Source organism: Zootermopsis nevadensis, unplaced genomic scaffold, assembly GCF_977971745.1.
Source record: "Zootermopsis nevadensis isolate Lab colony 2312 unplaced genomic scaffold, Znev_1.0 Znev_ptg000011l, whole genome shotgun sequence".
Classification (NCBI taxonomy): Eukaryota; Metazoa; Arthropoda; class Insecta; order Blattodea; family Termopsidae; genus Zootermopsis; species Zootermopsis nevadensis.
The window spans coordinates 14,136,383-14,162,015 of record NW_028259143.1 but is presented as its reverse complement, the minus strand read 5'-3'; the positions used below and the strand labels follow the sequence as shown (position 1 = coordinate 14,162,015).

The 25,633-nt window shown below is 37.7% G+C and overlaps 1 protein-coding gene across 1 annotated transcript; it reads right to left on the bottom strand.

Annotated features, from left to right (window-relative positions):
- Nucleotides 1–998: 998 nt before the first annotated feature.
- Nucleotides 999–25,584, bottom strand: Prim1 (DNA primase small subunit). Its single transcript, XM_022079063.2, has 8 exons — nt 25,365–25,584; nt 23,627–23,783; nt 21,305–21,480; nt 17,083–17,281; nt 11,373–11,583; nt 10,077–10,282; nt 8,833–9,011; nt 999–1,240 (listed from the first exon to the last, which is right to left on the bottom strand). The coding sequence occupies exons 1-8, from the start codon at nt 25,471–25,473 to the stop codon at nt 1,221–1,223; spliced, it is 1,257 nt and encodes a 418-aa protein (XP_021934755.1). The 5' UTR covers nt 25,474–25,584; the 3' UTR covers nt 999–1,220.
- Between the last annotated feature and the right edge of the window lie 49 nt (nt 25,585–25,633).

Here is a 25,633-nt window from a genome sequence, read left to right as displayed (position 1 = left end):
TTTTTCTCTATAATTAATCTCAAAGTTATAACTGCCTCACAGATGTGACAGGACATTATTTGAACACAACCATGCAATCAACAGTATTTCCTCTGCATGCTTTAAGCCCCCTCCTTGCAAATATTTCTTCACAGCAACAGCAGCCCTGTATCCTTAGTTTCTTGAACATTGTGATAGTTTTATCCACATTATACAGCGATACATTTCATTCTAGGTTATACTTTTTCAATTACATTAATGACATAATTATGAAATAAGCCCTTAATTTCTCTCAACAGTTTTACTATAAATTCCTTATCTTGCTGAATTAACACAGCATCACTGTAATTCAAACCACAAATGAATGGCTTTACACCATAAAATAAGCAGAATAAAACAGTACAGCATCAATCCACATTCTCCTCCTGGTGAGGATAGGTTCTGGTGGCGGTGAGATGGACATCTGGTAGTTGGTTAGTCTTTGTACATCTCAATCTACACAGGGCCCTTTACAAACAAACACCTCTTCTGAGCTTCATATCAAATTACTCACTTCTGAAAATTTTCCCTATGTTGACTTGGCTACTTATGGCTGTCTTTTTTGGGTGGTATGGGAGATATTAACTGATCTTTCAGAGGAGCTTACTGAACCTATCATTTCACCTCAAAAAAAACAAACAATTTTTTAAATGAATGCTCTCCCAGCCACATTTTTTTATGCATTTATCATTTTCCTCATGCATGATATATGTCCCACCCATCAAAAACTTCTTGATTTAAAGACCCCAAAAAAATCAGCTGAATAGTACAAATTATGAAGCTCTTCATTACAAAATTTACTACATTCTCCTGCTATTTCCTCTCTCTTCCCTTTGAACATTCTCCTTAGCACTGTTTTCAAACATCCTTACTCTATGCTTTTCCCTCAGAGCAACAAACCAAGTTTCACACCCATATTACACAGGATGGAATATACTGGAAAAGTATAAAGTTGTAGTAACAGAAAAAATAAATGGCAATAAATGTGCATTTCATTTAATAAAACAGAAAAAATAAACAGCATGAAATGACCAACTACAGTTCAGAACAAATGATATTTAAAAACGATGATTATAAATGATACTCCTGTCATCATCTTCCTTCACATTTGTTTCTCATAACTACACAAGTCACAAACACTTCCAATTCAAAATCCTCACATCACACTGTTACTTCTTTTCAAAGTCCAGCACCAGTCAGACTCAAAATTCCATCTTCATATCTATTGACAAGAAAAAATTGTTATTACCAAATCATTATCCTACACAGTTAATGGGAGATTTGATTCATAACAAAGTATACAAACTGTGTTCAGCCATGCAATTAGTTGCTTTGGAGGTTGACTAAGGATGGCAATGTTGATCACCATCAAATCATATAAGGCACATCTAAACGTTTTATAAGACAGGATAAGGTTTGTCCAGTGATTTGTGTGGAAGCAGTGAAAACAAATTCTTACACTTGACTTGAACTAGGAATAAAGGGTCCTCTAAAAGTACTGGAGAGCGCTAAGAAATGCCATTTGAAGGTCTTAGGCTCGAGAAAGGAAAAATCCCCATCTGCACCTCCCCGTGGTAGAGGATGGGCAACGTCAATAGGCGACTGACGTGGAGGGGGACAGAGCGGCTGCCGGGATAAGCAGCCAAGCCGGCTGGGCTGGGCAGGGCACTCTCTTGTCCTGGGGGCGAGAAATCGTCCCTGAAGGCAGATGAACTACCTAGTGTAGTCTACGGCATAGAATCAGGCAGGCAAGGGGAAACCACCTGATTATATTCCCTAGAGAGCACTTCATGGATGGACGATTCCAATCCATGAAGTGCCACCACACCCTGTTAAGGGTCAAGGACAGAGGAGGAGGAATAAAGGAAACGAAAGGGAATTAGAGCTACCAGTGGAATATCCTAATTTCCACGTGTCACAGGCTTTGTTGGCTAAGCATTTGTATCAGAGTGAAAACTCATGAGACACGCACAGGAAAATATCCAAGGGAATGCACCAACAGAAACAAACACAGATGCCAAGGACATTTTGAAATTTTCACAAAATTCAATTATAATGCCAAAGCTGAATCCAAAACTGACTAATGCCAGCATTGAATCTGGCATGGACAAAAAATCTGATAGCAGTAATGAATGTAATGCTGACACCAAAACTAGACTCCAATTTTTACCTAACCTAACATGATCTCGCATTTCAATCATAAAATTGTTTTTACCCCCACAGTTATTCAGATAATTAACATATCCCGTGTATTAAACCAATACATTTCAGCAACAATTTTACCATCTTCAGGGAAACAATTAATACCTACACTATTAATCATTCTTTAAAACTGAATTTCAAACCACTTTAAGAGCACATTATATTATTTAAAACTGTAAATGCATTAGTGTCATTACTGCTATTTGTCACAGTTCTTAAGATTAATGGTTATGTCTTGTAAAAATTTGCAATATAACTTCTATCTTGATTTCTCCTCTTGGATTGATCTATTTGGCTCGTGTATTTCCCATATTCTGCAAATTTACTTTCATTAACATTTATGAGGGGGGGAAGGGTTTTGCTTGATTTGTACACTATCAATTACTGTACAGTTTCTGACATTAATGTCTGCTGTGTGAGCTTGAACCTATTTCCTCATGATGTGTCACTGATGTAAAATCCTTTCCCATTTTATGTACTGCCTTGTCTGACACTGTTTCTCTTCAGCAGTCTAATGTGCGGTGCGTTTGCTTCCAGTGCCAGTTGAAATAGATTGTTATGGTGCTTGTTTCTACTTCATCTATGAACTTATTTTCCTATTTATACTTACATACAGTCCATGATTACTTGCTTTTATGTTTATTACAACCTTCAACTGCATAATTAATTCTTTTACACGACTGGTTTACTTTGCATATGAAAGCTGATTATGATGTATTTGGAATCTTCATTTGGTGAAATTTTAGATTCTCATGGCATTGAATACAATGATGTATGTTGAAAGAATACACGACCACATAAACCAGTAAAAAATGGTGACTTAAGTAGAATTCAATCCTAAGACCAATTGCACGAGTCCAATATGCTTCCAGAGAACCAAATTACATTGTTCTGGATTTACACCACATAAAGAAGACATTAAATCCTACTTAATTAAGAACAAATGATAGAAACCAAGTTTGGTCCAAGATGACAGACATTTTCTTTTATATTTTTTCATTTAAAATCAACAGTTTAAGAGACATCTCAATAGTCAGTTTCTGACGAACAAAAGAATTAGTAGAGAAGAAACAAGACAACATTTAGAAGTATGTTCATACAATTCATTGATAATAATAGTGATAATGGTAGAACATACATAAACTGATTTGCAATGCACTTCAATTTCTTTCATGGATAAGAAGATAAATCTGTTACAGTTTATGCAGTAAATATTATGTTGAAAAAATATGCTTATACAATTTATTTATATGCTTCTGTGGATGGTAATTCTTACATTTTACATGTATTACAGTAAAGCCTCAACTATCTGACCTAAATGGGACCAACAGACAGTCAGATAGTACAGAAGACTAATAAAAAAGAGAAGGGTAAGTAAAACAATTTATAACTCAATTTATGATATGAAACTACAAAGGAAATACAACATGGAATAAAATGAAAAATTTCACAAACAAAAACAGTATTTAACACAGTGTAATTGAAAGAGTACCAAGTGACCACCGGTATAAGTGGTTCCCCTCTACCAAGTGCCAACAGCCTCTTCGGAGGGTGGATAAACGGGTGGAGGTTCAGGGCACCCTCATGCCCTTGGGGTGAGAAATCACCCCTAAAGGCGGGTGAACCCAGATGGGTCAACGGCATAGGATGCGGAAGGCAAGGGGAATCCACCACAATAAAGATTCTCAGGATTTCCCAAGTATCAGCAATTCAGGAGATGAAGTTAGTTAGATATGAAGTGTACTCTTGTGAAATATTCCGGAGGTAAAATAGTCCCCCAAATGGATCTCCGGGTGGGGACTGCAGGAGACTTCGCTTTGAAGAAGAAGAAGAAGAATAACTGTAAAAAACGAATTGGAACATTGAATGTTCGGACACTTCTACCGTGTCGGAAACTAGAAAGTCTTAAGTTAGAGATGAAAAGGATGAGGATAGACGTGCTGGGAGTGAGTGAGATAAGGTGGCGTGATGTTGGAGATTTCTGGAGTGGGGATTACCGAGTAATCCACACAGGCAGCATTGAAGGCAGGCCAGGAACAGGAGGAGTAGGAGTCGTACTAAGCAGGGAGCTAGGACAAAGAGTCAGTGAATATGTGCAATTGAATGGACGGATTATTCTAGTCAAACTCGATACCAAACCGAATAAGACTGTGATAGTTCAAGTGTATATGCCGACATCAAACCAAGAAGATGATAAGGTGGAAAGAGTTTACGAAGAGATAAATGAAATTATAAGGGGAGTGAAGGGAGAAGATAACTTGATTATTATGGGCGATTGGAACGCTGTGGTAGGAGAAGGAATAGATGGAACAGTAGTGGGGTCCTATGGACTTGGAAAGAGGAACGAGAGAGGGGATCGGATGGTGGAGTTCTGCACTCAGCATCAATTAGTGGTGTGTAATACGTGGTTCCAACACCACCCACGCAGACAGTATACCTGGAAGGCTCCCGGAGACAGGAGTAGATATCAGATCGACTATATTCTAGTCAGAGAAAGGTTCAAGAACCAAGTCAAGGACTGCAGAAGCTACCCAGGCCCTGATATTGACAGTGATCACAACTTGGTGCTAAGTGAATGTGACCTGAAATTTAAAAAGTTAAAAAAGAGAACTAATCAGAAGTGGAATTTAGAAAAGCTTAAAAAAGATGAGGTAGTGTCTGCATATAAAGATAAGACAAACACGTCCATGATAAATCAAACAGAGAATGTAGAAGAGCAGTGGGAGTCCCTGAAGAAAAATATGTTGGAAACCGCGAGGGAAGTGATAGGAATACAGAAAGCAAAGAACAGAAAAGAATGGATAACCGAAGACATCGTTGAGAAAATAGAGAAAAGAAGAAAGCTAAAAAACGACCCCTCCGAAGAAGGAAGTAGGCAGTACCGAGCATTAAGGAATGAGATAAATAGAGAAGCAAGGAAAGCCAAGGAACGACATTTAGAAGTAAAATGTAAAGAAGTTGATGAACTGACTAAGGAAGGTAAACTGGAGAGAGCCTACAAGACAATTAAACAATTTTTTGGTAATCGAAGGATAAGATGCAATGGTATACATACTGAAGACGGAATGGTCGTGTATGAGCAAAAGGACATTGCTCAGAGATGGAAGCAATACCTAGAAAAACTTTATGGAGGAGGAGGGTATGATGGAGAAGAGACACTGGAAAACGAAGACAAAGTCGATCCAGAAGAGAAAGGGGACTGTATTCTGAGAGATGAGTTCGACCAGGCTGTAACACAGATGAAGGATAGGAAGGCACCTGGTATCGACAATCTACCAGCGGAGCTCATCAAGGCTGCAGGTGAAAGGGTACAAAGTGAACTGTTCCACTTAGTGAGTAGAATTTATGAGACAGGGCAGATTCCATCAGATTTTAAAAAGTGTATCATTGTCCCGCTACCGAAAAAAGCGTCTGCAGTCAAATGCGAGCAGTATAGAACCCTCAGCTTAGTGGCCCATGCATCTAAGATCCTAACCACTATAATTTTACGGAGGATCGAAGGGAAGATAGAAACAATACTCACGGAGGACCAGTTCGGTTTCAGGAAGGGAAGGGGCACCCGTGAAGCAATTCTAGGTCTACGCCTAATTATTGAAAAGAGATTAAGGAAAGACCAAGACACGTATATTGCCTTCATACACCTAGAAAAAGCCTTTGATAGGGTCGACTGGCAGCTGTTGTTCAAGATGCTGAGGGAGGCAGGCGTGAAGTACAAGGACAGGAGGGTGGTGCAGAGACTGTACAGAGAGGAGGTGGCAGTGGTGAGGTGTGGTGAACATCAGGAAGAGGCCAACATCAGGCAAGGAGTACGACAGGGCTGCTCAATGTCACCTGTCCTGTTCAATGGTTATATTCAGAGAGGGTTGGACGAGGTGAGAGAGAAGCTTGAAGGAGTAAGAGGAGTGTGTATTCAAGGGGAGAAAGTTGACATGCTACGATTTGCTGATGACATAGCGGTGTTGGCTGAGAATGAGCAAGACCTGGTAGTGACCCTGGCGGAGATGGAGAGCACCCTCAGCACCACCTACAACTTGAACATCAACAAAGAGAAGACTAAAATCCTGGTGGTGAGCAAACACGGCACCCAGGCGCATTGCTTGCTGGACGGCAAGCGGCTGGAGAACGTGGAGTCCTTCACGTATCTCGGATGCAGGTTATCATCGGACGGAAGGTCAAAAGCAGAAGTTATAAGCCGCATCAACCAAGCGAAGATCGCCTTTAACAAAAAGCGCAACCTTTTCACCTCTAACAGCATTGATAAGCACCTCAGGAAACGTCTGGTAAAGACATTTGTATGGAGTGTATTATTATATGGAAGTGAGACTTGGACAATCGGGGAGGCAGAGAAGAAGAGAATAGTGGCATTTGAACTGTGGTGCTACCGTGGAATATTGAAAATCCCCTTGGTGGAGAGAGTGTCAAATGATGAAGTGCTGCGGAGGATTGTGGAGAAGAAGCTCTGCCTGTGGGATATGATACAGAAGAGAAGAAACATCTGGGTTGGGCACATCATAAGACATGAGGGACTGATTAAGACGATCCTTGAAGGCGCTGTAGAGGGAAAGAACGCTAGGGGCAGACCAAGGTTAACATATATTAATCAGTTAATGGAGGACACCGGCTGCCCCTCCTATACAGCACTGAAGAGACTTGCTGAGGATCGAGAAGCTTGGAGAGCTGCTGTCAACCAATCCTAGGATTGATTACAAAAGAAGAAGAAGAACTGGAAGAGCTTAATTTTTAAGAACTTAGTAATGGGTGCTTTGAGTCTACTTCATTTCCTTTGTGGCAAGGTCACACCAGCACCTGAACAGTAGCATGTTTGTAGCAACTGCGTACATAAATGTAGGTGCATGGTGCGGGTGTGTGATTCATTCCACTACGTGCTGAGTTGAGCATTCTGACGCTGCATGTCGAATAAAATAGAATGTCAGATAATCTGACTCTACTGTATATGGTATCTTTTTCTGTCAGCTAGGAGCATTCAAAATGTAAAGGTGGAAATAAAACATGTGAGAAATCTGTGTATTCTGGTATGGATTATACCTTTCCAGTCTTGTGAATGGTCTCTCTCTATTATATTTGCAGCTTTTTTTTTTTTGGAGAACTTCAGTTTTATTGTGCACTGCAGAATCTTACAAAACAAAACCACAAAACTTACAAACTAAGACACAGCAACAGTAATAACAAACAATGTAATTTTCAATAAAAATAAAGAGAAACATTGTCAGAGTCTGCAAGTCTCCGATGCTGGTGAATTATAACATGTAAAATTGTTCTTCTGGACTTTGCCCATCATTTAAATTATAAAATTATACAACTGCAATATTTCAGAAGCTGAATTCCACATAAACCTTCAGATAAAAGGGTAAGGAAGCCAGAAAACCGATGCCAGCCTCAGACATGGACATGTTTATAAACTGATTTAATTATGCAAGTTTATAGAAATTTTAAGAATTATTAATGTATACCTTTGATAGCTTCATATTAACTGTGCCCATAAAAGTGGTAAAATTATATCACCAATCCCATTGGGTTAACATATATACTACTTTTATTAATTGAATGTAATTGTAAATATAAAAAAAACTTGTATGATGGCTAATATGTAAGATCATTAAGATGGCCGTCTTCTGGGTGGTTGTGCTGTGTAGTCTGGTAGAAGTTTGCTGATGTTTCAGAGTTCCTTGCTGCCTCCTCATCACCCTGATGTTGGAGGCAGCAAGGAACTCTGAAATGTCGGTAAACTTCTATCGGACTACACGACACAGCAAGTCAGAAGACAGCCATCTTCAGACTCAGTGCAATCCTTCATGCACGATCATGACTGATTAGTGTACATACATTAGCAATAAATTCATCTACTAAAACTAAACTAACCTTACCTAAATAAACTGTCACCAACTACAAAAGACTGAGCAATACTGCATAATTTTGTGGTAATCAGAGACTGTGCAAGTCAGTTCAGTAAGATTTCAGGTTCTCATGGCAACAGGTATGAAGATGGCTGTCTTCTGGGTTGTTGCACCATTTGGTCTGGAAGACGTTTACTGACATTTCAGAGGTGCTTGCTGCCTTGAAGATAACAGAAGCAGCAATCATCACTGAAATGTTGGTGAACTTCTACCAGACCACATGGTTCAACAACCCAGAAGACAGCCATCTTCAATACTGTACAGCTTCATGGAATACTTAAGAACTCAGAGTAACCCTGTCCAGGTCCGAAGAAATGTACAGGATTCAGAAGCCTTAGATGTGGCAGCAGGAAAGAGGCCAGGTACATCAACATTCATCTTAGATATTATGGTGTGTCAAATTACTCACACCCATACTGCCCAAATTCCAAGAGGAAACAATAATCTTATTCATTCAACATATCAGCTGTCACATTCACAGTTCTCAAATATTCAGAACTGCATAATTAACTGTTAGTGAGAATCTCAGGTGAACCAGTCTTATTCAAGATCACTGGCCAAATGTCAAATTCATTGTTCATCTACAAATTCCCTTATATCATCTTATTAGACTAAATTTGTGTCTTAAGGGAACTTAGTCAATTCCTAAATTATGTGAATATGAAAAGAGAAAGTATCATCTGTCTTTTAGACTTACCACTAGCTTCCAGTCGTTTCCCTTTCCAGGTTTGCTCAAGTTTCTGGACAAATTCTTCAAACACAACAATACCTTTCAACATGCCTGTTTTCTTATAATCCTTCACTCGATGTTTGGTATCCTCAGCTGTCATCTCCTTTGTCTTTGCATCAAATTCATTTACTTCTTCTATCAGCTGGCTGCAAGATTCAACCATACACTAACTGACAAATGGTGGTGAGTAACAACGCATCAGAACAACTATATATATATAAAAAGGTAATATATCATTTATCTATACTTCTTTTGAGACTACAAATATATGCAACACTCACAGCACTTCCTGCTGAAGTAACATTTATGACCAGTTTCTAGAGAAAAGTACTCTAAACCATTCAGGCATACATCTTTAATACATAATCCTTATTCACAAAATGTCTTTGGTCATTCCAGTGTTGTCTCAGTCTTCCTCAGTCTCTGTGTCTTAAGGGTTACTGTTTCAACTGTGTTAGATACCCTTCATTTCTTTGATGATCTCATCAAGTGAATTTCCTACACACTGCCCCCAGTTTCTGTTATTCTCTTGTTCTTGAAACCCAAATTCCATTCACATAAAATCATAATTCATACTGTACTGCAGCACATAACAGCATCGCATAATTAAGAAAGACAGAAGCCTGTATATTCCTATATATGAAGGACAATGACAGTGCAAACAGCTGTTTCTTAAATTTCAAAAGGGTAGCAAAGTACAAGCAAATAAATATAAGTAAAATGGGCACATGTAGCACTCAGTGCCTCAGCATGACCCTGCAGCCATGTGAAGCAACGAATTAGAAACAGTACTGCATGAAGGAAAGAAGACTTCACACTAGTACTAAAACAAGGAATTTAAATGGCTGAAATGAGCTATCTTTTGTTGTAAATTAAACAGTTTTGAAACTGATTTCAAAAATATTCACATAAATCATTCACCTAGTTATTTGATCATAAAATTTTGAACGAGAAAATTGTGTATTACGCAATTAAGTACGACAATCTTAATCCAGTGAAAACTAAAATCTGTTTTCCAAAATCTCTTTTAGATCATAAAACAGTCATTCACTCTCAATTCCAAAACCTTTGGTACAGTATCCAATAGGATCATGTAAGATGGAGGCTGATGACATAATAATATTGAGAACTTATAAAACCTACACAGTTTTATTAATGCTACTTTGAACACTGATGGTGAAAATGAGCTTTTCTTGTGCTAGTTAATTCACCTTATAGTAGGGACAGTGGATGGATTGAACTTCTCAGCTGCTCGAGGACTGAAAGGTATGCACACTTTTCCTGTCTTAGGATGGACACAGAATGGTGATTTAAGTAAATGGTTTAGCCCTTTCGTGACGTTTATGTCCAGCCGAGGGTAGGCATATTGCAACATTATTTCTTCTAATAAGAACTGGCGACGTCGTCTAAGTTGTCCCTGTAGACAAAAAAAAAAAGATTAATCATCAGGTACCCGTAATGTTATTATTTTGCCCTTCACCCTTTCTAAAGATGACAGGGAGAGAAATTAAATTCTTATTTAATTCAAAAGGGTTCACGATTTTTGCAAAATATTAGAAAATTATGACTGTCCTCTCATTCTTCTTCCAATCCAAACAGATCATATGATATGTTGGGCTCTTTCAGCAGTGAAGACGTTGGTCTTCTGGATTGTGACACCACATAGATTTGTGGGCAGACACTGACGTTTTGGAGAAATATACTGCCTCCATCTTCAGAGATAAAGATGGAAGCAGTATATTCCTTTCAAACGCTGGTATCTACCCACAAGTCCACAAAGTGTTACAACTTAGAAGACGAACATCAACAAAAATTATCATATTTGGTTAAATGTGGAGATTTCTTTGCTTCCAGTTTCAAGTGAATTTTTAATGATTCCAAAACATATGAAATAAATACATTCATTGCGTAACTCTTGTTCTTACAAAACTCCTTGGATGCATAAATAAATCTGAAAAATATTAATTTCGTTATTTAGACCACTTACCACCCTTACATTCACCCTAAGATTCAGAAATTGTAAATAATAATTTTCTTATGTTATAAAAGTAAAGTTAAATTGCGCAATATCTAATGAAAAAAATTAAACTTAATACAAGCAAAAGTTTCCATGCTTTATTATCAGATGTTCTACTGTTCCAAGAAAATGTCTGCTGCATAAATGTGAGCTCTGTAGCAAAACAGAAACTGAGTAACCTAAAAGAAAACAACAGTGAACAAAAAGTTAGAAATGTATGAGGCTGATTTAAATCTGACCAGAATTTCCATAGTTTCTTGTAAACAACATGCTTGGATGCCATTTCTGTAGTCACACAGGGTGGGACAATTGTGTATATAAAAAAAAGTACCCTGAGAAGACTGCCTAACAGACAACATGCAAGACAATTTACTGACATGCTATGATCATACTTCCAGATTAAATCTGAACCATCTATGTAGAAAAGACTTCACTAAATCTGGTCATACATCTAATTAACAACTGAAATACAGTACAACATTCCAGCTACCTTCCCTCTAAGATCTCCGACATATTTTGTGACTGCATCCCACCGCTGCTTGGACGTGGATTGTTTCTGAAGTTCCTTTCCCAACTCCTGTCTCATTGGTTCATCAGGAATCAGGCTCAGAAACTTCTGCACTGCTCCTGGTGTACCCAGTATATCTTGTTCCTCTACACACATATTTACAAACTGCTTTTCTATTACTGACACTGCTCGCCTGTGAAACAGAGAAAACTCACAAGTTGGCCAGAGCACAAAAGGATTGAATAAAACTTTGACATACAACTTTCACAGGACCAAGAAAAGCAAGCTGTAATTAACACTTTGTCGCCCTCAGTGGACTAGTGGTTAACGTGATTGCCACTGGACCCAAGGTTCCTGGTTCAAACCCAGCAGAGGCCGACGGATTTTTAAGGGTGATAAAAAACCGTAGCACAACTTCCCTTAGAGGGGAAGTAAAGCCAGCAGTCCCATGTCGTAGATTTACAATGTGTAAAAGAGCCTTACAAGCATCAACGAGATGTTTCGTAAGCAAAATTCAGCAGCCATTTCCACCCATACCTCTCCTGATTCTCTACTAGATGGGTCTATCAGACAAAATCCGGATTGAATAAAAATTATGCAGAGGCAGTGGGCTAGTCACTCACTACTCACAGATGCACACTGCAAAAACCAGGAAACCTCAAACAAGGGAGGAGGCCAAGGCCCGACCTTGGGCTGTAGTGCCATAGGATGGATGGATTAACACTTTACCGGACACCATGGACACTTAAATCTCATCCTTGGCTGGCTGACAATTCCAGAAAATGATTGGTGTTTCAACTGATACAAATAAAATCTAGTCAAGGACAGGAACTACACTCAGGCCACAGAAAAAATTAATGAACTGTTTCAGTTTTTGGGAAGGCAATCTGCAGTTTGTATGTAAGTAATTTGAACACACAAATCAAAGTTGACCTGCCTTGCTCTGTACTGAAGAAATGCTTGTTGCTCCTCGAATAAAATATGGCTTTAGTCAGCACATCAGGTGGCATCACCGCACAGGTAGGGCTAACACATTATGAAAGGAAGCTTGGAAAATAAAATTAGTCTATCCTTCATATTTCAAAGCTGATAGAGGATTTCCACAGAAATGTTACAGTGAATAACTGATCTCTTCAGATGAGTAATAAAAGAATTGAAACAATGAGGACTGGGCTATAAACAAACTTTTGAGAAATAAAAAGGAGGTTCTTCCAAAGTTCCAGCCATCAAAAGAAAGGGAGCCAGGAAGTACATGTTCTCAGTTCATGAATCTCTGCTGTCATAAGTACCAAAACAATACGGTCTTTAAAGCACAGATGAGGAAATGCTGAAACCTGAAATGGACCTTCCTTTTCCAAGAAAAGTTGGCACTGATGCGCTGGACTTAAAAATGGCAAAATACTTATCCAATACACAAATGAAGTGATGGCCTTTAGCTGAATTGGTACATCACTATACACATCAGCTTAGTGAATACAGTGAAACCTCGATGCATCGTTTTCGGCGGGGGTGGGAAATAAAAACGATAGATGCGGGAAAGCATTAAAAATTTAAAAAAAAAAACAATGTTTCTCTTTCAAAGTTACTTCTTTTTACCAAAAAAGTCTTTAATGGACAACTGGTTTGTCGAAACTTTACGTTTTAGACCAAACAGAGTACTTTCCACGTTCAAAATGTTTTCCTCGTCACGTTCGCTAATATTATGGGCATAAAAGAACGACTTCACTTTTGCCAATGCAGCGTGTGCTTCGGCAAAACTCGGCACAGCTTCGGGCTCGCATTCGTCGTCTTCCTCACCGCTCCCACCCCCTTCGCGATCGTCACACAACTTATCAATCGTGTCGACTCCGCATGTAGCAAGCTCGCTGTCTACTGCTGCGTAGTCACCAAATTTAACCACGTCTTTCACAGCGCCAAATCTATTCCAGTCTTCGTGAAAGCCATCATGCTCATCCACACTGACGTTAGAGTCTGCTTCTGTGCGAAGTTCACACCCGTAGCCACCTTTGTGAAAACAATTCAGAACAGTTGGTTGGGAGACATGCCGCCAAGCTGCCACTGTGAAATGAATTGCTTGTAGCACGTCAATTTTCATGTTGACATCCTTCCCAGCATCCATTGCACATACAGCTGTTTGCACAAGGCGCTTTCTATACAACTGCTTGAAAGATTTTATGATGCCCAAATCAAGCGGTTGCAAGACGCTCGTGCAATTTGCTGGATACTGCACGACTTTCACATTTCGTAGAAATGTCGTGTCCTTCGGATGAGCGGCACAATTATCAACAAACAGCAAAATCTTTCTGCCTTGTGCGCCCATGGAGGCATCCAGAGAACTTAAAAACGCCGTAAAGATGTCTGTTGTCATCCAAGCCTTTTTGTTGGCGTGATATTTCACCGGAAGTTTTTTCATGTTTTTGAAACAACGCGGTTTTCGTGATTTTCCAACTACAATCGGAACCCGTTTGTCACTACCGTCACTGTTAACACACAGAAGAACAGTAATTCGGTGTTTTGCACGTATTCCCCCGTGGCAAGATTCACCTTTCAATGCCAGAGTCCTATCCGGGAGGGCGTTGTAGAAAAGTCCGGTCTCATCCGCATTATAAATGTCCCGCGGCTCATATCCCTCCAGCAGTGTTGGCAGTCTCTCGAGCCACAGCTCCGTTACTTCCACATCCACAGCAGCACTTTCGCCGGCTAACTTCTTGTAGACCATACCATGTCGTTCTTTAAACCTACTAATCCAGCCATTCGACGCTGCAAAATTTTCAATATTCAGTCTTGCGGCTATCGTCTTGGCTTTTTCCCGCAAGATGTTGCCATCAACAGGAATTCCTGAGGCCCGCGATTGCTGGTACCAAGTGAAGAGGACACTTTCTAGCTCACTGAAAGTTGATTTTCTTCCGGATTTCCTTTTTTTGCATGAATTACCGCACTAGTCAGTTTGTTTTCGGATTTCTTTCTTCTTTGCAACTATTGAATTTAAAGTAGATGGTGCTAATCCAAGGCGTTTAGCAATGTAGATTCTTTTTTCAAATGGATTCTTCTCCACTTCTTCTATGATTTTTAATCTTTCTTGAAGAGTTCTGACTTGCTTTAGTGGGCGAGACATGGTACAGGAATAATAACAAAATAATTAACAGGAGTAAGAGGAATAACAAAATATTTACGGGAACAACAACAAAAGTATAGACTGGAACAATAACAGGAAGAATGGAAGTACTGTTACTGCCGAACTCGACGAAACGTAGCCGTAGAAGACACTGAACCACTGGAAACGAGATGAACCAGAAGAATGAAAAGTGCCGCCAGCCTTTCCTTTGTACTTGTAATAAAAGCATTTGTGAAGAAATTCACAGTGCACATGCCATTTGGCATCGCTGGAACGAAATATGAGTGCACCCTAATTAAAATCGTAAAATTTCTGACAATGAGCACCGCCATTCACTCCAACTATCACCCCTGCACCGCTGACCCCTCATTCCAAAAGGATCTGTGCTGGTTGGGCGACATAACAGGTTACCGCTACTGTGTATTCCAAAAACATTGTGCGTCTTTCGGTATTAATTTATCTCAAAACCCAGCATTTTAATTTCTCAGAAACGATCATTGCGGGAAAATTGTGGGCCGGGACTAAGATTTTTGAACGATCGATGCGATAAAACGATAGTTCGAGGAACGATAGAAGCGGGAAAATGTAACATTATTTTATATGGGATGTATTCGGGACCGAACAAAACGGACGATGCATCCGGGAAAACGATAGTTCCGGGAACGATAGATAGAGGTTTCACTGTAGTTACATAGTGCATTTGTGCTTTTGAAAAAATCTGGCACTGAAAACTTTTGGGTTACAAAATGATAGAACCTCATTTATTTCAGCGCTTGACTATATCCAACGTAAGATCTGATAGGGGAATGTCATATAAGAGTACACACCGTCTAAAAGACTGCATGCCCAGTAATTATACTCTGTGTAAAAATTCAGCCTTCAGGAATGAGCCACGTTGAAAGTTATCCAACATTTCAGCAAACACTGCAGCTAAAATATTCAGGGTTAATATGTGCTGCTTGGCCATTTTTGAAACCCTTATGTAGGGCGGGTGGTAGGGGGCAAGTGGGATATGACAGAACTGATTGGCAAAGTGGAACAGTGAGCTGTTATCGATTTGGCGCTGAGTGTGTATTGAGGAGAAGAAGTGATTTATTTATATGTAAGACTTGAGGTTCTCACAGCGGTGAGTATGAAGATTTCCATCTTCTGGGTTGTTGCGCTGTGTAGTCTGGTCGATATCATCGCCCTGATGACAGAGGCAGTATGACCTCTGAAACGTTGGCTAATATCGACCAGACTACACAGCGTAACAACCCAGAAGATGGAAATCTTCGATTTATTTATAGTTTATTTAACTGCTTTTTCAGTAGCTCAGACTAAACAGCATTGAATGAGAGGATGATAGTGATTGGAAAGGATGTGGAAGGAAGCATTATTGCCTAATTTAAGGTACTATCCTGGCACTTGCCTGAGGGACTAAAAAAACCCACAAAAACCCCATCAGAATAGCTCACCTCCAGGCCAAGATTTAATCCTGGGACCTCCAAAATATGAAGCAGGAGTGTTAACCACTCAACCACAATGTTTAGTGAGAAGAGGTGATGAAAGAAATTTTGGCGACCACGTGAATCAGGGGAGAGGATCAAATGGTAGTAGAAGAGGTGGCTGGGTGGGTGGTTTTGGGACAGAAAAGTGAAGTCAGGCTTTATTTAATGGTTGGAGATAAAAGAAAGCGATGCATGAAGACTGCACAGATAACAATGGTCAAAATTAAACTGTGTGTGAGGCATTTAACAACTCACAAAACTGTAGGATGACAAACATCTCAATCTACTGAAATGTGGAAAGTACTTTACTTGTAAATGATTAATGAAATTATTATTTCAAATTTCTAATTGTAGTGAAATTTTATCTCTATCAGTACAATAAATAAGTGAAGATTTGTTAACTTTAGACCTGTGATTGCGTGAGTTATAATTCCATACTCTTAGTCTTCTGAAGTTTGCATTTTTATAATCATCATCATTATCAGGGATCAGGCACTAATGCCTGTTCCAGCTTCAAATTGATCTTTCCATCTTCTTCGTGGTCGATCTCGATTTTATAATTTTGAATAATTATTTATTTATCATTTCCTTTATGATTTTTGGATGATCCCATTATTCATATTCGTTTGCCACATGTACTTCTGTTGTGAATATAAATGTCATTGCTCTATTTATGTTTCAAATAAGCTTTGTCAATCTCAGTGTGGACCACATTTTATGTTACACACCATGATAAGACATTTTTAAGGAAAGAGGAAAATGAATGACTTAAGATTCATGGATTGCATGGCCAAAATTGAATTCAATGGACATTTATTCACCTAGAAAAAGTCTGTTTAGTTTTTACAAAAATAAATAATACTGCAAGAGTTAGGCATTGTGCATGCAAAATCATTCTAAAGCAGACAATTCCTTGGTACTGTGGCTTGTTAATACAGGTGTCCAAAAAGAAGACTACACTTTCCCCTGATAAACACAACACATGGAGATCGATGACAAGGTTATCATTATACTGTGTATACATTGTTTTGGGAAATTCTGTATATCTGATGGATATGAACATTCACTACAAGAGGTTAATACTTACTTAATTGATGTGTGTAATTTATCTCCTGACAAAATAACTTTCTTTGATTGGTTTTCTCCACCAGTAACAAGCTGCAAATATTCTGCAACAACTGATCGTGCAGCAACATCCAACTTGCAAGCTCCTTCATCACACACCCAACAATGGACACCTCGTCGTCCAGAAAACACCCACAGCAAGTGTTCATATCCAAAGTCCTCTGGATGTAAAATGTTGGTGTGAACATAAACAAAACATTTTTGTGAAACAGTTAATGTTGTACACAATGACAAAACAAGCCATGAACAGGCCTGCCACACAACCAATGTCCATATTTTCTGGTACCATATAAGAAATAAGTTGCTTTTGATTAAATCACGTATACTGATCAAAACAGCTAGAAAGTTGTAAAATACACAGCTAGTTTGTTTGTTATCCTCATTTTTTATTTTTATGCAGATGTACATACAACTTATTACATAATTTTAAATAATGATATTTATATGAGAATAAACTTACATTCACAAACAATTCATATTATGATATAACTAATTCCATCAAGTACAGTTCTTCATGAGCAACCAATAGCACACTCGGCTAGTCAAGAAATTCCCTGTCTTTTAAGGGACCCACAGTTCACAAATACTAAGTCTATGAGACTACTGGAAAAATAAAATAAAATATTGGTAAACAAATGTCTAATCAAACAAAATTAAAAGTACACAACATAACAGCAAAGACTGCCCTCAAATATGTAAGCAAGACAAGGTGTTGAACAGAAGAGAGAAGCAATGTTTTGAAGCAGCACAGATGAGATTCTTACAGAAATGCTGATATAAAGGAAATATTGAAAGTACAAAGCATAGTAGAAGATGGTTTATTCTGTTTTAACTCATAACTTTGACTAAAATTCTGATATTCTCTCCAACATTTTCCCAAGCTCTACTGTTGCCCACATATCATGCAAGTTTTTAAACTCTGTAAATCTGTTTCAGATTTTGACCTGATATTGTTCCTTGTGCCTTGCATTGTTATGCATTCTTTGCACGATACCTATGAAATGAACAAATAGGGCGAGTCACGTCTGCCTGCCTGCATGATTCAACTTGAGAACCATTACATGGATTTGACAGAAATTTTGTATGGATGTTATGCCCTGGGAACTATCCTAACACCATGCTTTTCAATTTCCTACACTTGGTAAAATTAACACGGCAGATGAACAAACTTACAAGATGGAACAGACACTAACACCACTTGCAATAAGACCATGCAGTAATACATGGTTTTAGATTTCTGAAAAATACAGGACTTACTGGAAACCAAATATTTTTATATTGTAAAATGACAATATGGAAGCCACATAAAAAAACTGACTTGAACAGGATTCAATATAAGTCCACTATGCTACCACACAACAAATATGCCTTACAACATAACAATATTGATTTAAAGTACTTAAACAATATTTAAATCCACATGATATGTATAGTTGGAAACTAAAGTTGTCTAAGATAAATGACACAATCTTCTAATATTGAATTTGCATTTGGCTTCCTGAGACCAAATCTCTGTATATTAATGTTTGTGTTGCCCATTTACTTACCAACAACGTCTCCCAGAGTTTTCAAACCATCAAATAGTGGCCAATTTCAAATCTGGCCATCCTATGAGATTGGATATCAAGTACACTTGATTGTTATCAAGATGTGTTCATCTGATTGTGTGTCTTCCCATCAGTAGTCCAAGTGTATTTATGAGTTTATGTTGGAACATTGTGGTCTTGTTGACAATTATATTTTTGATGTGGCAATGTTTACTGCTGTAAACCCATTATCATTACTACTTTAATGTAAACTGTCATTCCTGATTGTCAATTTGAAAATATCCTCCCTTTCTACCTTGGCATGAAATCTCCTAGCAAAATTTTTACATGGTACATAGGGAATTTATCAAATACATGTTCTAATTAAAGATAAAGCAGTCATTTATCCTCATTTGCAGCATGCACATACAGAACAGTAACATTATACTAATGACCTCTCAGTATTAAATGGTGTCCTATCAATAACAAACTATGCCTTAACTACTGATATGATCCCCTTAAAAATATGTCACTAAGTAATGGCCAGATTCTGGGTTGAAGTATAAGCTATCAAAGCAAGTGCTGATGAGAATATTAGAAGGAACTACTGCAAAAGAAACACCTATATTCTTTCAGATAGTCAAAGAGCAATCAAAGCACTTGGCAACTGTAAAATTTACCGAAGGTTGGTCTGGGGTTCCCATTAATCCCTTATGACACTAGCTGTACGCAACAAAGTATATCTGATGTGGATGCTGGGACATAGGGAACTGGCAGCAATGAAATTGCAAACTGGCTAACCAGAATAAGCTCCCTGTACCCATTTATAGAACCTGAACCTTCCTGCAGCATCTCTGAAAGTGCAGGAAGGCAGGCTATCAGGTTCTGGGTTTGCAGGGAACACCATAAACAATGAAAGTCCATCATAGGACAAAGACATGCACAGGGCTTCCTAGATGAGCCCTGTGCCAAAAAATTACTCAACTCTTGAGGCTCTGCAGGCTCCAAACAAAATGTGACAGAACTACTATCAAGACATTGTCACATGAGGGAACACCTCTTCAGATTGGTTGTAGGAATGTTTTACTGTTTTCATTATAGACCAACATTGGGATTTTGCTGTAAATTGACCACACACATAACAAAATCAGTCCAAAAATTCATGTAGCCATGATGATTTCTATTTCTAATTGTCTGAAGACCACTTTATCTGAGAGAACACTCAACCACCTGTAAAAGTGCACAGGTTATGACTGGTGCCTGGTATGCACATGCTTCATATGATACAGTGTCTACCATCCATTTCTGCCAATATTCACTATAACAGTTTTCAGCGGAATTTGCGGCTGAAGCGTGCACCAATCACATGTACTGTGCATGGTAGGAAGTAGTGGTGGGAGGCGAGATAGTGAGGAAACAATATAGAGTGGTGCCAGATGTAGCATCGTGGAACATTGGTTTCCAGTGAATGGTTACAACACTGTGCAAAAAACTCAGTCGCCAATTCCGCTGAAAAATACTATAAGCGACATTAATTTTTTAAATATGCATATAAAAATGTTCATTACAACCATAATATAAAAATAAATTTTGCTTTTACTTTTGTAATCTCATATCTGGTTCATTTCAGAAAGTTCATCATAACCAAGTTGACCTGTTATTTAATAAAGGTGTTTAATCTACAAGAATACAGCCTTTAATGACAAAGAGTAAGTTGGTTATGCCTATAATAAGGTGCTGTTCTCACATACAACTAGACAGTCTAGGTGAGGGAGGAAATCACATGATAGTTGGTCAGGTACCCAAAAATTTGTGTCACGTATATACTAAATATGAAGTATATGTGCTAACCACTAAATACTCTGATTATGCATTACCTACAGAGTGAAATCCTGTTATAACAATAAATACTTATAATGCAGCTACAAAGCAAGGCTAAACATATTTTGAACTGCCACCAAAATTTCCTAAAAAGGTATATACATATTTATTTGCACAATGAGTTTCAATATAAACTCTTTTCTCCAAGTAACTGACATTTCTAAACAATTATAACTCAATAGCACAACAAACAAAAGTTTCATTTATAGTGCCAGCAGTAGACTAGAAGATTAAAATTATAAAAACCTAGCATTATTCTGTTCTTAACATAACCATTACTTCATTTACATCTTGAGAGGTGTTTAAATTACGGTGGATGTTCTAGACTGTTATAGTTGTGTTTTACGGTAAATGCTGTCTAAGACTGGCATCCATGTGTATAAATGTTTGACTTATCTCGGATTGGCACCCATGTGCTTGATCTCATCACTTCAGGTGATGGTCTCACCAAAAGAAAGATGCACTGGTTGTCCTGTCATGTGTGATGACAAGTAGTCATCACATCTTCAGAATTGGATTCTTATTTTAAAGGGAAAGACATAACAAAAACTAGGTTTAGTTCTACCTCTTAGTTATAAGAAATTCCAAACCACAACATTCACAAAAAGAGAATTTTAAGGTCGTGGGGGAGAGAAAGTGGACAGTATTTAAATGTACACTAAATGAAATGCAAATTTGAATCTGCACTAAGTCTTACATATTTAGTTCATGTATTATGTGAATAATATTATTATCTAACAAATACAGAGGGATCATGTACTTCTTTTTATACCAGACCTCTCAATGCCATATCCAACACTTTGCAAGCAACAGCCATGAAACGCCAGCATTTAACACACACATCAGCACCACTGCAGCATGAGCGAACATCATCATAATCAGTCATGTCAATGTCAAACACAAGTTCCTTCTCAAGGGGATGAAAGGTTGGAAGAGTTCGATGTTCCTTTGGCCTGAAAAATGTTCAATAACATCTACTTTCATAAAATACGATACTAATCATTCGAAAAAATTAATATCATTATGTTCTTCTTTAACTATAATGAATTGACACTTTTAGGGCTCTTTGGATGGGAGGTTAGTCCATCACAAATAAGATTTAAATTTTGTGAAACTTCCCAACATTAAATAACTACAATCACTATAAAAATAGCCAATGGGCCATACAAATGAAAACTGAGCAATAAATTGCAGCATGAGTTTTGAGTAGAAGCAAATACTCTTGACTAAGAGGCAGGAGCAAAGGCATGTCCTCTTTTACCTATTACACCAAAGCAAATAAGAACAAAAGTTGAAACATGGGTTGCATTCTATGTCTGTGCCTGCCCACAATATGTGAAATGATAAAGAGTGCATAGAAGATTAAAAACACAACAGTACCTTAGCATTTCTTACCACTTCACTGAAAAATTTTCCTGCCATGCCAATGAAGTTGCAACTTCCCAATATTAAAATAAGAAACTTACAGCATTACATATGACGATAAATTCACATGAGCAAAATTTTGGAGACTATTACAATACACAAGATATTGAAGAATATGAAGGCAAGGATTTAAGAACAAAATGAACAAAACTGAAACTGGTAACAAAAATCATAGCTCCAGGAATGGGATAAAATTCTGTATATGCATGCTGAGAAAAATGCCATATTAAATAGTTTCTGGCAAGTGTAGCATAAACCTTTATTGTATTTCATTAAGGATGCAGATGTTGATTTTCACGTAAGTCCCCAAAGATATGAAATGCACTTTACTCACATGAGACAGTCCACTATTGACTACAATAACTGGTTTTGAAGGAAATGCTCCATTTCATTCATACAAAATAACTTCAGCCATGAACAAAACTTCTGACTTAAGCAAGAGGTTTGATCACAAACCCAAAGGTTCATCACCGAATTAACCAAAGCCCTCACTGGTCCCTGTCCTGGGCCAGCAAAATCTAGTTGCCTTCTACTCTTATCTCCCATAGATCCCGCTTGAGTTTATCCTACCATCTACGTCTAGGTCTCCTCAGTGGTTTCTTCCCTTCAGGCTTCCTGACCAACACTCAGTGCACACTTCTTGCCCCATCCATGCATGCCACATGCTCAGCCCATGTCATTCTTCTTGACTTAATCACCCTGACAATATTGGAGGAGGAGTATAAATTTTTAAGCTCATCATTATGCAGTTTTCTCCATACTCTTCTCTCCTAGGCCCAAATATCCTCAACATGCTATTCTCAAACACCTGCAATCTATGTTCCTCCCTCAGAGTGAGAGACCATGTTTTGCGCCCATATAAAACAACAGACAAAATTATTGTTTTGTATATTTTAATCTTTAGGTTCTTAAAAAATCAGATGAGAAGACAAAATATTTTGAAGTGGAAAGTAACAAGCATTTCTAAAATTTAGTTTCCTCCTAATTTCCTCGTGAATATCATTTTGATTTGTTATTGTTGGTCCCAAATATTTTAACCTTGTCACACCTTCAAAGAAAGCACTGGCCACCCTAATAAGATTTTGCCGGCCTATCTGCTGACAGGATGCTAACAGGTACTTAGTTTTTTTCTGAATTTATTTCTAGGCCCAACTTTCTACTAGATTTTTTTAGTAGCTCAAACTCTGTAACACAAAATCATTTCCTCATATTTGTTCACAATACCCAATTTGTAGACAAATTGAAATGTTTTTAATACTAGTCAGACCCTGAATTTTAATCAGATAAACTAATCCTGTGCCAACAAGCTACATCTGACAAGTTCCTCTATAAAAAACTGTGCCTGTTAACTAATAAAATTTAGAGTAATCTTGGAGTTTACAGACTGACACATTCAGTACACAATAATTCTGTAAAGGTCAATGACTATGGTTGATTTATCATCATTTTAACTGTCTGAGATACACAACTCATGTGTTGAACTCTTTGGTTACTAACAGAGTCATGTTTGAACATAATATGTTGGCCACATATAAATATTAATAGATTTTATATTACTAGACCTGATATACACCATTCTGATCAAGAAGCATACTGAAAGATTAGGTTTCTTACAGCAATAAAAACATTTTCTAGTATTCTCCCTGTACATCAGTTTGAACCAAGTTATCTCACCTGTGAGAATAAATAGCTCCAATGTCAATCTTGTGTGGGTTTCGTTTGCGTATTTCACTCTCCAGTTCCTCTTGATTTGCAAAAGACTGGTATCTAATATAAATATCATCAGCCAATGTAAAAGAAAACTCACGGTGATCAAAGTAGTGACTTCTCACTGGCAATAAAAGCAAACCACAAGAAAAACAATAAATCTGGTGGCTTGAATGAATAAATGTACTGGTTTGATGTTAAATCAACACAGCTCAAAATCTGACCCATTCAGATTCAAACAATGATGATCCTAGAGAAATGTGTGAAAGGGCCAATCTAAGCCTTTTAGTCCTTTTGTAATTGGAACTCAATATTTATAACTAGGTTTCTTTGCAAGAACCAGGTTGTGAAAACTGCTATAATTTAATTGTAACCCAAATTGAGTTAGAGATCTAATTTTAAAGATGAAATGCAGTATTCAATGCTGTATCACTTGCCTAGGTTTAACCTTTATCATATGGGAAAAGTTGATTTAAACCCCTACAGTACAAGGCTGCCAGATGGACTTTAAGTCCATGGTTAGCAGTATGCTAGTGGGATAGTGAGATGCAAGTAAAGCTGGATAGCGCATAACATGCAATGCACAGGCAGATAAACTAAGCTCAATAACTCAAAAGATAATTGTAAATATAATGATCAGAGTAATTGTAACTACAACTAAAGCAACATGATAGTACTGAGCACGTTAAAACACTGCATCTGACAAATCTAACCTCACTGATATGATGACTTATGTACTGTGTAATGTGATCAGTCTGAAGAATTTGAAATTCCAGATTTTCAACTAACAAGTGGATGGCTAGGCAGTTTTAAGAAGAGGGCTTTAATTTCAGGAAAAACTTTGAGTGGGGAATCAAATAATGTTTCACAAGATATAATAAACTCCTTCCAATAAAAATTAAAATACATGACTTCAGGCTTTGAAGGTAAGGGCGTTTTCAATGAGTGTGGACACCTCATTTTAGCAATGCCGATAAGACACTAACAACAAAAGGAGACAAATGAAAAAGCAGCAGAAACTCTATGGAGAGATTAATTTTATTAGCAGCAAGTGTTACAGGTAAGAAGCTACCACCATTTGTGACTGGTAAAGAAAAATAAAACAAGATATTTTAAGAATGTCAATGTAAAAAGTGTCAGCTATCTCAAGTGTTAATAAAGTGGCATGAATAACCTGTGAGATGTTAATTGAGTGGGTGAATATCATTAATATAGTGACGAAAAACACAAAATAAAAGATTTTAATGATTGTGGATAATTGTTGAGCTCACCATAACGTTAAAAACTTGTCAATGGTGACAGCAAAATTTCTTCTGCCTAATGTCATTTTAGTCTTACAGTCATTTGACTAGGGCATTATAAAAAATATTACGGTGCCGTACAAACGCTTCTATTAATTTTTGATGTAGCAAATTCCGATAATTTCCAGTCCAAAACTGAATTTTCAAAGTAAATAAAAAATATTGTTTTATAATTAGAAAAATACACAATTCTTCTAAATAGTTAACTTCATAATTCACTTGCTGAGCATCTGAACTGCAAGTTCTAAAAGATAGTTTCTGTATAATGACCACTAACTTCCGGAGAGTGGTCACTTTCGACAGATTCTACTGTAGTATATATGAATTATGAATTAATTCAGAGAAATGTGACTTACACATCATATAATACAAAAATTATAACAGCATGCAACAAATTTACCTACCATTTCCGTAACTCAGCCATCTGTAATATGGGCCATATGGAAAAAGTCTCTTATAGTAAAGTGGCAGAAGATCTGGTAATGATTCTGGATTGAAATCACAATCTTTCATTGTGCAGTAATAAAATTAAACTGAATTTCTTAATTCAACCCACTAACTCACATTAACACCAGTTTTACGCGCTAACGTTTCGATTTCACTATCGATACTGACAACACAAGAAAAATAAAAGCACTGAATTTTACTGGGTATGGTGGAAGATACTATGATG